Consider the following 13,334-nt stretch of genomic DNA (forward strand, 5'->3'; position numbering starts at 1 on the left):
TCCCTTACTTTAAGGACAATTTCCCACCCAGCCAGTCCAGCTGGTTCTCACCCCCACTCAGGGCACTGAAATCAAAATAAAACATTTGAAGAGGCTTTGCAGAGTTTGCCTTCCTGACCCTTAAGAAGCGCTGATTTTTTTTGGGTAAAACACATTTATTTCACCCAATATCCAACCCGGGGTGGGTTTGGAATTCCTGGGATTGAGGCAGGAGCAGCAGCATTGGGAGAGGAGGACTCAGAGGCCCTGACCCTTGAAAAATGTTATTAAATTATATTAAAAATTGTGCTTTTATGTCCTAAAAACACCATGAAAAAGGAGCATTAAATACAAAAAGAGGTTTTTGAGAGTTCTCAGACTCTCAGAGGACCTGGAAACTGAGCTGGTCAGCATCTAAAAAGATTTTGAATGACTATTTCTATTCAAATAGCTCCCAAATTTCAGCTTTAACAGAGCTCTGGCATCACCGAAAGCATCTTGAAATATCTGGATGCGTTCTGAAATGCCAAGAAAACAGGAACTGCACCTTTGCTCCTGCCAGGAGGCCAAAGTGCTGCAGGGAGAGGGCACAAAAAGTGAAATTTCATGGGTAAAAGTCATTTATTGCACACCACATCCAACCTGGAGCGGGTTTGGAATTTGGGATTGAGGCGGGGCTGGGAGAGGAGCAAACCCAGCTGGGCACGACCCTAAATTCAAACCACAGAAAACTCCACAGAAATTGCCAAAAGAGGGGATTGGAAGTGTTGTAAATTCATTTTCAGGTGTTGTAAATTCATTTTTTGGTGTTGTAAATTCATTTTCAGGTGTTGTAAGTTGATTTTCAGTACCTTAAAGTCAAGGCTGCTCAGGCTGACAGCATCGTCGTCCTTCTCTCGGCGCTTCCTCTTCTGTGAGAAACCAAACAAAAGGATGGGTTTGGGGTCAGAAATGTAACTTTAAATACAGTAATCTGGAGATATTTCCTTTTTTTACAACCCCAGCTAAGTGTAAAAACTCAAAAATTAAAAGTTGAACACTATTTTTTCTGTTATTTAATGAAGTTTGTCACCTGGAAATTAAATTATTTGTCTTAAAGCTTCTCATCCCTTAATTTTGGTCGGGAATTAAATTTTTAAGTAGGAAGTGGCAGCAGCAACAACCAGTGGGAAATGATTTGGGATTTATTTAAAGTCATAAAATCCTGGAATGGTTTGGATTGAAAGGGGTTTTAAAATCATCCTGTTGCAAACCTGTCACCTCCTCCATCCCAGGGTGCTCCAGCCTGGCCTTGGACATTGCAGGGCTCCAGAAGTTCTGGATTTTCATTTCTTTATTCATTTTATTTTATTTTAATTATTATTTAGGAAGCTCCTGCCTGTGTGTGAGAGCTTTGGGATCTCCCATTCCTTTGGGCATGGCCAGCAAGAGCTGTGGCTGCAGAATTCCTGCTGGGAATGCGAGTGCCTAACAAAACCAAGGATTTTTGGGGGATAAAAATCAGGTTTTTAGCCTGGGAATTCTCAGCTCTTCTCCCTTCCCAAGAATAGAACCACTGGAAAAAATGTTCAAAGGCATCTGCACTGAGATCCCTGCTATTTCCCACTGTTTCTGGATTACTAAAGTAGAAAATTCCCCTTCTCCCGGCCTCCAAATGGTGTGGAAAAATTCCTTTTCCCAAAATTATTGAAGGAGAAAATTCCCCTTCTCACAGCCTCCAAATCCTGTGGAAAAAAAATCCTTTCTCTAAATTGTTAAAGTGGAAAATTCTCCTTCTCCCAGCCCCAAATTGTGTGAAAAAAAAAATTCCTTTCCCAAAATTTTTAAAGTGGAAAATTCCCCTTCTCCCATCCCCAAACTGTGTGGAAAGAATTCCTTTCCCCAAGTTCTTAAATGGGAAAATTCTCCTTTTTCCAGTCCCCAAATTGTGTGGAAAAATTTCTTTCCCCAAAGTTATTAAAGGGGTAAATTCCCCTTCTCATGGTCCCCAAATCCTGTGAGAAAAATTCCTTTTCCCAAAATTATTCAAGTGGAAAATTCCCCTTCTCATGGTCCCCAAATCCTGTGGGAAAAATTCCTTTTCCCAAAATTATTCAAGTGGAAAATTCCCCTTCTCACGACCCCCAAATTTAGTGGAAAAATTCCTTTTCCCAAAATTATTAAATGGGAAAATTCCCTTTCTCTCAGACCCCAAATCCTGTGGAAAAAATTCCTTTTCCCAAAATTCTATACGCAGAAAATTCTCTTTCTCCCAGTCTCCAAATTATGTGGAAAAAATTCCTTTTCCCAAAGTTATTAAAGGGGAAAATTTTCCCTTTTCCCAGCCCCCAAATTGTGTGGAAAAAATTAATTTTTTCCTGAATTTATTCAAGTAAAAAATTCCTTTTTTCCCAGCCCCCCAAATCCTGTGGGAAAAATTCCTTTTTCCCAAATTATGGAGCCCTCAGACCCAATTTAGGGGCTCTGTAGAGCAGAAGCTTAAACAAAATGTTGCTCGGGAAGGAAAATGAAAATATTTTGGGATTTTATTTCAGAGAACCTCACGAGCAGGGCTGAAAATGGAATTTTGAGGGAAGCTCCAGGAAAATAATTCCAATTCAATTCTCCTTTTTTGCCTGGATCCCTCGGAGGAGCTGAGAGCAGGAGCAGCCTCCTGCACTCCCAAGTTCAAATGTCCCTTTTTGTGCCTCCTGGCAGGAGCAAAGGTGCAGTTCCTGTTTTCTTGGCATTTCAGAACGCATCCAGATATTTCAAGACGCTTTCAGTGACGCCAGAGCTCTGTTAAAGCTGGAATTTGGGAGCTATTTGAATAGAAATAGTCATTCACATTCTTTTTAGATGCTGACCAGCTCAGTTTCCAGGTTCCTTTGAGAATCTAAGAGCTCTCAAACACCCCTTTTTGTGTTTAATGCTCCTTTTTATGGTATTTTAGGCCATAAACCCACAATTTTTAATATAATTTAAATAATTATAGCCATTTAAATATTTTTTTTTGCCTGTCCACACCATGGTGTTATTTAATATTAAACATATCCAGCTCATGGTGGTGTGTAACAGAAACTCACTCACTAATTCCTTATATTTGGGTTTTTTTTTGAAATTTGGGTGTTGTTTTATTCCTCAGCTCGGATTCAAGGCTAAAATTCCTCAATTATTTCCATTTTTCTGGGTTTTTTTCTGACTTTACAAAGACAAGATCCCAACTCTCACATGAATCCCTCCTCTGACAGATTTGCTGAAGCAGAGAGGAAAAAAATTCCCACATTTCTGTCTCCATCCTTTTCCAGACTCCTGAAAGCCTTGGAAAAAAATGCAAATCCAGCTTTTTATTTTTCCTTGGGATCAGGGAACTCTTCCAGCTCGGTTCTCTCTCCAAGCCTGCTCTGGCCACACTCTTTAAAAAAAGGATTTCAAGATTTTTTCCAGCTGATTTTTCCCAAAAAAAAAAAAAAAAAAAAAGATTTCAGGATTTTTCCAGGTGATTTTTCCCCAAAAAATTGAGGATTTCAGGATTTCTTTATTAGAAAAACTGCAATAAAGACACCCCCCCACACACACTTTTTTTGGGATTTATTTTTGGGGATTTATTGGTTCCTTACGGGGTGGAGGATTTAAATTTTTCCCAGAAAGCTGCAGCCCAAAGCCAGACACAAAAACGAGGCCAAAATGTTGTTTTTGAACTGGCGGGCCTCAGGATTGCAGGGGCTGCAGCCCCATTTCCTCTGCCCAGTCCTTTCACTCTGGATCCAATCTCAGACGCTGCACTCCAGAGCCAGGAGAGAAAAATATTCCAGGGAAAACGGCTCAAATCCAAGGATCTGGAGCCACGGGATGGAAAGGGAACTGAAAAATGCTTTTTTCTCCCATTTTTGGGTCTCATACCATCCGTGATCACACTCACTCCCCTTCTCACGGCCCCCAAATCCTGTGGGAAAAATTCCTTTTCCCAAAACTATTAAAGTAGAAAATTCCCCTTCTTCCAGTCCCCAAATTGTGTGGAAAAAATTCCTGTTCCCCAAGTTATTAAATGGGAAAATTTCCCTTTTCCCAGCCCCCAAATAGTGTAGAAAAAATTCTTTTCCCCGAAGTTATTAAGGGGAAAAAGTTCCCTTCTCTCATACCCAAATCCTGTGGGAAAAATTCCTTTTCCTAAAATTATCAAAGGGGAAATTTCCTTTTTTCCCAGCCCTCAAATTGTGTGGAAAAATTCGTTTCCCCAAAGTTATTAAAGGGGTAAATTCCCCTTCTCATGGTCCCCAAATCCTGTGAGAAAAATTCCTTTTCCTAAAATTATTCAAGTGGAAAATTTCCCTTCCCTCAGACCCCAAATTCCTGTGGAAAAATTCCTTTTCCCAAAGTTATTAAATGGGAAAATTCCCCTTCTCTCAGCCCCAAATCCTGTGGGAAAAATTCCTTTTCCCCAAGTTGTTAAGGGAAAAAATTCCCCTTCTCTCAGACCCCAAATCCTGTGGGAAAATTTCCTTTTCCTAAAATTATCAAAGGGGAAATTTCCTTTTTTCCCAGCCCTCAAATTGTGTGGAAAAATTCTTTTCCCCAAAGTTATTAAAGGGGTAAATTCCCCTTCTCATGGTCTCCAAATCTTGTGGGAAAAATTCCTTTTCCTAAAATTATTCAAGTGGAAAATTCCCCTTCTCACGACCCCCAAATTTAGTGGAAAAATTCCTTTTCCCAAAGTTATTAAAGGGGAAAATTTCCCTTTTCCTAGCCTCCAAATTGTGTGGAAAAAAATTCCTTTTCCCCAAGTTAATAAATGGGAAAATTCCCTTTCTCTCAGACCCCAAATCCTGTGGGAAAAATTCCTTTTCCCAAAATTCTATACGCAGAAAATTCTCTTTCTTCCAGTCCCTAAATTCTGTGGAAAAAATTCCTTTCCCCCAAGTTATTAAAGGGGAAATTTTCCCTTTTCCCAGCCCCCAAATTGTGTGGAAAAAATTCCTTTTTCCTGAATTTATTCAAGTAGAAAATTCCTGTTTTCCCAGCCCCCAAATCCTGTGGGAAAAATTCCTTTTCCCAAATTATGAAGCCCTCAGACCCAGTTTAGGGGCTCTGTAGAGCAGAAGCTTAAACAAAATGTTGCTCGGGAAGGAAAATGAAAATATTTTGGGATTTTATTTGAGAGCACCTCACGAGCAGGGCTGAAAACGGAATTTCAGGGATTGTGAGGGAAGCTCCAGGAATTGTTTGGAAGCAATGATTGGGTTTGAAGTGGAAAATAATTCCAATTCAATTCTCCTTCTTTGCCTCAGTCCAGGATATTTTGGTTTGGAAGGAGCAGAAAGGTTTGTGGTGCTTTTTGCCCAGCTGAAGTCAGAAGCTTTAATGAGGTTTTAGGATCATGAAATCCACAAAGCTCCAATTTCCCGGAAAGAAATCCTCAAAAATGAAACTGAAATTTAATAAAATTAAATGAAGGGAATGAAGGGAAATAAAATTAAATGAAGGGAGACATTCCATGAGGAATTTGGCTTCCACTCAGAGGATGCTGACACCCAAACTGATTGAATTTTTTCTTAGAATTATGTGGAACAAGCTCTGAGCATTCCCTAAAAATCCATCTCACTTTGGCAGACATGGAAAATTCTGCCTTAGGATTTGAAATTTCTTCCCAAGCCAGGTTCATTTTCCAGCCTTTTGGCCAAACTTCTGCATAAATCATCCCATAAAAAGAGGATTTTTGGGACTGGCATAGGAATATTGGGGGGAAAAAAAACCCCTTTTAATTTGTGTTGTTAGAGCACAGAATTTCAGATTTAAAGGAAGAATTTTTTAAGGCTTTGTAAGAATTAAAAACTGGGTTTCATGGAGCTGAAGGTTTCTAAAATGGAGCAAAATTTGAAATTTGTGGGTTTGGTTGTGCTGGATCAGCTCATCCCAAAATCCCAAGGCTTGGGTTTGGAAAGGGAAATTTTTTAGCTTTGAGGATGGGATAATCATGGGAATGAGCTTTAGGATGGGGCAGGAGCTGGAATTCCTTAAAACCCTCCCAACAATCCCAAAGGGAAATTCCAAAGGGAAATCCTTCCCTACCTGCTCCAGGCCCTGGGAAATAAAGGATGGAAAAAAGAATTCACCAGAAGACCAAAAATTCCCTCTGAGGAGCTGCTCCACACCAATAAAATCCAGATTTTCTTTGGCATTTAAGGAATAAAAACCCCTCCTTTCATTTCCCCACCTTGCCAGGGCTAAAACACGTCAGAAAATCAGGAATTCAGCACGGAAAAGCGTCCAGAATTTCCCTGAATTCTGGCTGAGCCCAGGAACCTGGAACACTCAGGAATTACTCCAAGGAGAATGTGGATTTTCCTTCTTCTCCAGAGGAGTTTTCACCTCTGGATTCCTGTTTTTCCAGCTGTTCCACTCACCAGGGTGAAATCCCAGTGGGAGCCTGGAGTCAGGAATGTGAAGGAGCTGCCTCGTCTCAGAGGGTACCTGGGAGCAGAAAAAAAATCAAATTATTATTATTATTATTATTATTATTATTATTATTATTATTATTATTATTATTATCTCAATTTCTTTTCCTATTATTATTTTTCCCTGTTATCATTTAACTCCCGAGTTGATAAATTCCATGTTTTCCAGCAGCTCCCAGCACAGCCAAGACAAGGAAAGGTGGAGTTTTTTGGGATGGAGGAAGCCAAAGGATTGTCAGCATCCCCCACCAAATTTGGAATTTTGGATTCAAAATCTCGATCTTTTACAATAAAAAGGAGCTCTGTGTAAAACTTCCCACCGGGAATTGCAGGAAAAGCTCTTTTTGATCCCAAATTTCCAAAAAAAAAGAGGAAGGATACAACAGCAAAAATAAAAAATAATCATCATTTACAGCCTCATTTTCCTATTTTGACAAGGCAGCCTTGGAGCTTCCCATAGAATTCCTGGCTGGAATTGCACTGGGGGATTTCCTGGAGGGAATTTTCCTCCAGGGAAGTTGGGGCCCACACAAAGGGCCCTTTGTAATCCCAATTTTGAACAAAGCTGAGCCTTGGACTGAACCAGTCCCACCTGAGCAAACAAACTCTGCTCCCAGCTTTCACCCTCTGCTGGACTGAAGGAATTCTTTCCTGCCAGGATTCTTCCCAGCTTCTCCTGGCCAGAGGGTGGGATTTGTGTCTCTTGCTGGGGTTTTAGTCCCAAATGGCCCACACAATTTTCTCCCCACTTTTTGGTGGGGAAATTTCCCCCTTTTCTGTTTTTTTTTCCGCCTCTTCTTCATCCCGAGATCCCACGGGATTCTTAAAAATCTGGGAATTATCAAGGGCTGCAAATGCTCTGGATTTCAGGGATTTCACTCCCTTCACTCCCGGATTCTGGAGCAGGAATGTGTCAGATCCCAAACAAGCCACGCAATTTTCTCTCCACTTTTTGGTGGGGAGATTTCCCCTCTTCTGTCTTTTTCCCTCCTCTTCCTCATCCTGAGATCCCACAGGATTATGGAAAACCTGGGAATAACCAAGGGCTGCAAATCCTCTGGATTTCAGGGATTTCACTCCCTTCATTCCCAGATTCTGGGGCAGGAATGTGTCTGATCCCAAATCGGCCACGCAATTTTCTCTCCACTTTTTTGGGGGGGGAAATTTCCAAATTTCCCCCTTTTCTGTTTCTCCTCCTCTTCTTTATCCCGAGATCCCATGGGATTATGGAAAACCTGGGAATAACCAAGGGCTGCAAATGCTCTGGATTTCAGGGATTTGCTCAGGCATTGCTGAAAATTCACTTCACAAAGTGTTCATTGTCAGCCGCTCCCTGTGGGAAGAGAATTCCCATTTTTCTGGAAAAGACTTCTGCTCCCTTCATTCCCAAATTCTGGGGCAGGAATGTGTCTGATCCCAAATGGGCTACAGAATTTTCTCCCCACTTGTTTTTCTGAGATTTCCCCCTTTTGTGTCTTTTTTTCCTCCTCTTCTTCATCCTGAGATCCCACAGGATTATGGAAAACCTGGCACTGCAAATGCTCTGGATTTCAGGGATTTCACTCCCTTCATTCCCAAATTCTGGGGCAGGAATGTGTCTGATCCCAAATGGAGCACCCAATTTTCTCCCCGCTTTTTGGGGGGGAAATTTCCCCCTTTTCTGTTTTTTTTCCTCTTTTCTTCATCCCAAGATCCCACAGGATTCTGGAAAACCTGGAACTGCAAATCCTCTGAATATCAGGGATTTCACTCCCTTCACTCCCAAATTCTGGGGCAGGAATGTGTCTGATCCATGGCAAAATCTGGAGAAAAATACCACAATCACAATTTCCAATGCATTTAAGAGCAGAGGAAGCTTTTCCTTGGCTCACACAAGCTCCAGGTAGTTTGGGATCAGCCTCTGGACACCACCTCTGTGCCCAGGACACCGCTCCAGGAAGGAAAGTGGCATTTCCAAGAGCTGCATTCCACGGAAACCTCTGGAAGGGAACAGTTGCTGGGATTCAGAAGAGTACATTCTGCTCGGGAAGAAAACCTGAGCTTGAAATTTCAAACAGAGCCCTTTTTATTTTCAGGAACAGTCCCAACATTTCACCTGAGGAAATTGAGGAGTTTGATTAAACCCTCCTTGATTAGAGATTGAAGATTAAAGGTAAATAATGGCCTGCAAACTGTGCCCAAAAGCAGAATGGATGGAGCCTCCAGGAGGGCAGAAATTTGTATTTCGGGATGAAGAATATCCCAGGAATCTTCATTTCCAAGCCCAGCAGCAGGCAGGTCCTGGCCTGGAAGCCCCAGCAGGGTGGAAAACCCCTCAGAGCAATCCCAGTCATCAATGCAGGATGGCACAGCCATGAAAATGAGGAGGAATGATCAGGAGAGGCAGGAATTTGGGAATTGCAGCGGTTTTGGCTGGAGGCAGGAGCTGTCTGAGGGGGTTAAGGCTCACAAATCCTCACAGGAAACTTTGGGTTTCCAGTTGTCCACAGGAGCTGGAGAGAAATTCCTGCAGCTCCTGAACTTTGTCCCTCGGTCCCTCAGCTGGGGGGAAATGCAGTTACAGCTCCCAGGGAAAGGGTGGAATGTTGGAATATGGAATGGAAAAGTTCCCTTCAACTCCAGGGGGATTTTGTGCAGCCCAGAGCTGAACCAGAGCTGCTGCTCCTCCCTCCTGGGGCCTGGGAGCACCAGGGTGGGCAGGGGATGGAGCAGCTCTGCTGGGAAAAAAGGCTGGAAAAGTGGGAATGTTCCCTGGAGAGAGAGGAGAAGGCTCCAGGGAGAGCTTCCAGCACATTGCAGGAGCTCCAGGAGAGCTGCAGAGGGACTGGGGACAAGGCCTGCAGGGACAGCACACACGGAATGGCTGCCAGTGCCAGAGGGCAGCCATGGATGGGATCTTGGCCATGAGGAATTCCTGCCTGGGCTGGAATTGCCAGAGCAGCTGGGGCTGCCCCTGCATCCCTGCAGTGCCCAAGGAAGGACTGGGGCACCCTGGGATGGTGGGAGGTGTCCTTGCCGTGGCAGGGTGGCACTGGAGGGGCTCTGAGGTCTTTCCCACCCAAACCATTCCATGATCTCCTCTTCAGTAGTTCAATTAGAGGAGTCAAATGAGAAGAGGAGCAGAAACGATGACGATGATGATGATGATGAGTTCCCATTCCAGCACCAGGCCTGGGCTGCCTTTCTCTCCCTGCAGCCCTTCCAAAGCCCAGCTGAGTCACCTGCCCGCTGCACGTGGATTCCTGGAGTCAGGCCTGACTCAGGGGACATCCCTGGCACGGACCTGAAGCCAGTCCAGGTGAGTTAAAGGTCGTGGCTGGTGACCTGGAACCATCCTGGAAGTTTTCCCTCCACAAATCAACGTGAGGAGAAGCAGAGCAGGGCGCTGCTCAAAACACTCCATGATGGATTGAACCGAGCTCGGAGCGGCCTGGCTGGAATATTTTAGGATCTGAAGAGAGCAAAATAAAGTGTCCAGCTGGTGCCAGCTGGAGTTCACGGCCCTGTTCACAGGGACATCCCGCAGTGTCACTGTCACCCGGACAGGCCCAGGTTGGGTCAGGAGCAGATCCTGGAGGGTTCTGTGTGCAGCAGAATTTCTGTGTCTGGGGCAGGATGGGCAGGCAGACCCTCGCCTCACCTCAGCAGGAGCACAAAGTGTTAATTAGGGCAGGCTGATTCATACCTCAGCGTGATTAAGGAGTTCAGGGTTATGAGAAGGCACAAAAATAAAGTTTGCAGATGTAAAACACTGAGGCAAAACAAATCCCTCCAAACTCAGGCCAACCTTGTAGAGAAAAGAACAAACATTCCTGTTTTGGTACCCTCTGTTTGCTTCAAGAAATGAAATGTTCCAGGCTTTTCCCCAGCCAATGATGGCACTGCCAAGAGAAGATCGTTCTGTTCAAACAGAGATTGCCACGCTGATGATCCACAGGGAATATTTTTAACCTTCAAAGAGCGAGTTCCAGTTGGATTTTCAAGTTTAAAAAGTGCTTTTCCAGTTAGAAAAGTCTCCCCAGCGCTGAGGGACAAGCCCCGAAGGCAAAACCCGTTTGGCAACATAGCAGAGGAGGAGACGTGGCCCCAATTATCTTCACAGAGGAAGTTTGGGTAATTAATAGATAAGGAATTGATAAAGGAGAGCGAGCAGCTCGAGCAGCTCGATTGTTTGGCTTTGGGAGCAGAGTAGGAAACGCTCATTGTTCCCCACCTTCCTTGGATAAACAGTGGGATCCTCCTGCCAGGATCCTATGGCAGCACTCAGCACTTGGCCATATTTGTCCAGGGAATGATTTACCTCAGAGAGTTCAACAGCACTGCAAAAACACCCTCAAATCTTAAAGCTATTTGTCAAAAAAAAGCAAATTTTTCTATCGAGTCTTACGCTGTTCCTAATCTTTTCACTGCTTTTCTTCACCAGATCCAGGCTGGGGTTTTTGTACGTTGATTTTTGCTGGTTGGTTTGAAGAAAGGAGGGGGGAAAAGCCATAAATGAGGTTTTGGGGTCAGCAAGAATGCAGAAGAAGCCACAAAGGGCGTGCAAAGAGCTTCCATCAGTCAGAGGGTGAGGCTCAGCAGAGCAAATTCCCATTAATGTCATTTTTCTGCCTTTTTCCTGTAAATCAGCACTGCCCAGTCAGCACCATTCGACAGCCTGCCCCCTTTCTTCCCTTCTTTTTGATGACTTCTCCAGGAAACTGCAGAAATGCTTTGATCTGGCAGGACTCTGAATTTTTTGGAAGTTCCAAAATAAATTCTTCGGGCTGGACAGCAATTTTGTGTTTCCTTCCCCTCTGACTTCCAACCTCCTTCTTTTTTTTGGTGTTTTCAGAGCAAGATGTTCTTGAATACAAACCAGTTTTAAGATGGTGAACAGAACAGGAATAGATTAAAATGAGGTTTTTTTTTTCCCCCCAAACAATCAGTGAATCCTGCTTGGAATGATAAGAACAAGAAAGCTCCACAAAGAAGTTTTGAATTTTAATTAAAAAAAAAAAAAGATTTTCAACTTGTGAGAGTTGATATTTCCACAATATCCAGAGGCTTTGGCTGCTGGAAGAGGCCTCCCAAGCTGTGTGCAAACAAAGCCTGACTCAAGGCACTTAGGCTGGGCTTGTCAGGGTTCCTTATCTTGCAAAGCTCCAGGGGAAAAGCTTTGCTTGAAGAAAACTCTACTGACAGACGTTTGAAACATCTGAAAGCAAGGCAGAAGAACTCAGTATTTTAATTTTATTGAACTGGAAAATTTGGTGAACCCAGCCTGGAGTTCAAGAGGGATCCTTAATTAAATAGGGAGCAAACAGGATTAAACAGGAATGCTGGGTGCCTCTCTGGAAACCTGCTTTGAAAACTGCAATCATTTGCAGGGTAATTCCAATTTAGGAATTGCAGCAGGCTCAGCTTGCCAACAGGAGCTCAACAGGGATGGGAAACACTCCCAAGCAGGGAAGGTGCTGGAGCCCTGGCTGCTGAGAATTCCAGACTTTCTGTGCTCCAGGCTCTGACCCCCAGGAGAACACTGCAGTGACCTGAGGCCCTGGAGAAGCTTCCAGAATGGAATGGCAGCACTGGGATTGTGGGTGTGGGGTTTGGATAGAAGTGTGTGATATCACAGGGGGGAAACTCAGAGTTTAAGGGTTTAGAATGCAGTGATATCTATAAAGCAAGATGGGGGTTTTTGGGTTTTGGGCTGGTCCTTCTTCTTCTCCTTCTTCTCCATGGCTTTGGGTGGTTTTGTGTGATTGGATAAAAAAGTCCCCATTGCAGTCACAGGTGGTTGGTTATTGGGTTAAAAGAGAAAATAATTTAGGTGCCATTTCTTAATTGGACAGTTTATCCTTGTGGAGAGAGACGGGGCTCCATTTTTAGTTTGTTATTGAAGTGCTGCAGAGCTCAGGGTTTAAGAACTAATAAACATCTGAGTCCAAACAAGAAACACCATCTCACACATTTAATCCCAGCCCTGGCAATAAGAAGATAAACCCAACAACTGCTGTCCCTCAAATCCTAATTATCCCAAAGGAAATCAGCAATTAACTTCTTGGAGTTCTGGCTGCTGAGAATTCCAGACTTTCTGTGCTCCAGGCACTGACCCCCAGGAGAACACTGCACTGACCTGAGGCCCTGGAGAAGCTTCCAGAATGGAATGGCAGCACTGGGATTGGGGTTTGGATAGAATGTGTGATATCACAGGGGGGAAACTCAGAGTTTAAGGGTTTAGAATGCAGTGATAGATATAAAACAAGATGGAGGTTTTAGGGCTGGTCCTTCTTCTTCCCCTTCTTCTCCATGGCTTTGGGTGTTTTTGTGCAATTGGATAAAAAAGTCCCCATTGCAGGCACGGGTGGTTGGTTATTGGGTTAAAAGAGAAAATAATTTAGGTGTCATTTCCTAATTGGACAGTTTATCCTTAAGAGACCTTGTCAAGAAAGATAGTGAGCCATTTTGTAGCTACAAAATTAGAATTAGTAATTCTAATTACTGTTAGCAGAATGCTGTGGAACTCAGGACTTGTAGGACTGTGGTATAGATAAATACCAAACATTTGAGCCTGAACACCAAACGCCATCTCGAGAGCTTCAGTCTGACCCTGACAGAGGCAGAAGGAAGCTAAAGAATCCACAGGCTGGGACTGAGCCGCGCTCCCGTGGAGCTGAGAACTCCCCGTGCTTTTCTGGAATTGCCATGATTGTGTTCTTCTCTCCTGGCACAGGCTCTGCCTCTCAAAGGGAGCTCCTTGGAGCAGGCTGGAATTGCAGAGAACATTGGGTTTGTGGTCAGCTGTATGGGGTTCAGCACACACTGCTGGGAACAGCGATTTTCCAGGCGGGGTTTGCTCCTGGCAGCTACTGAATATCCCAGCAGCAATCCCTGAACTCGAGATAAGGCCTGAGGAGATTAAACAAGCACTGATATCCC

General features: G+C 43.8%; 1 protein-coding gene across 1 annotated transcript in view; it reads right to left on the reverse strand.

Annotated features, from left to right (window-relative positions):
* Window positions 1-695: 695 nt before the first annotated feature.
* The window catches only part of LOC119707935 (neuroepithelial cell-transforming gene 1 protein-like), a 38,556-nt gene continuing 25,917 nt past the window's right edge, over window positions 696-13,334 (reverse strand). The window contains exons 2-3 of the mRNA XM_038153598.1: window positions 6,363-6,429; window positions 696-890 (exon numbers count right to left, since the gene is read on the reverse strand). Of these exons, the coding sequence (XP_038009526.1) occupies window positions 696-890; window positions 6,363-6,429 (262 nt within the window). The remainder of the gene's footprint in view (window positions 891-6,362; window positions 6,430-13,334) is intronic.

Source organism: Motacilla alba, chromosome 1A (assembly GCF_015832195.1).
Source record: "Motacilla alba alba isolate MOTALB_02 chromosome 1A, Motacilla_alba_V1.0_pri, whole genome shotgun sequence".
Classification (NCBI taxonomy): domain Eukaryota; kingdom Metazoa; phylum Chordata; class Aves; order Passeriformes; family Motacillidae; genus Motacilla; species Motacilla alba.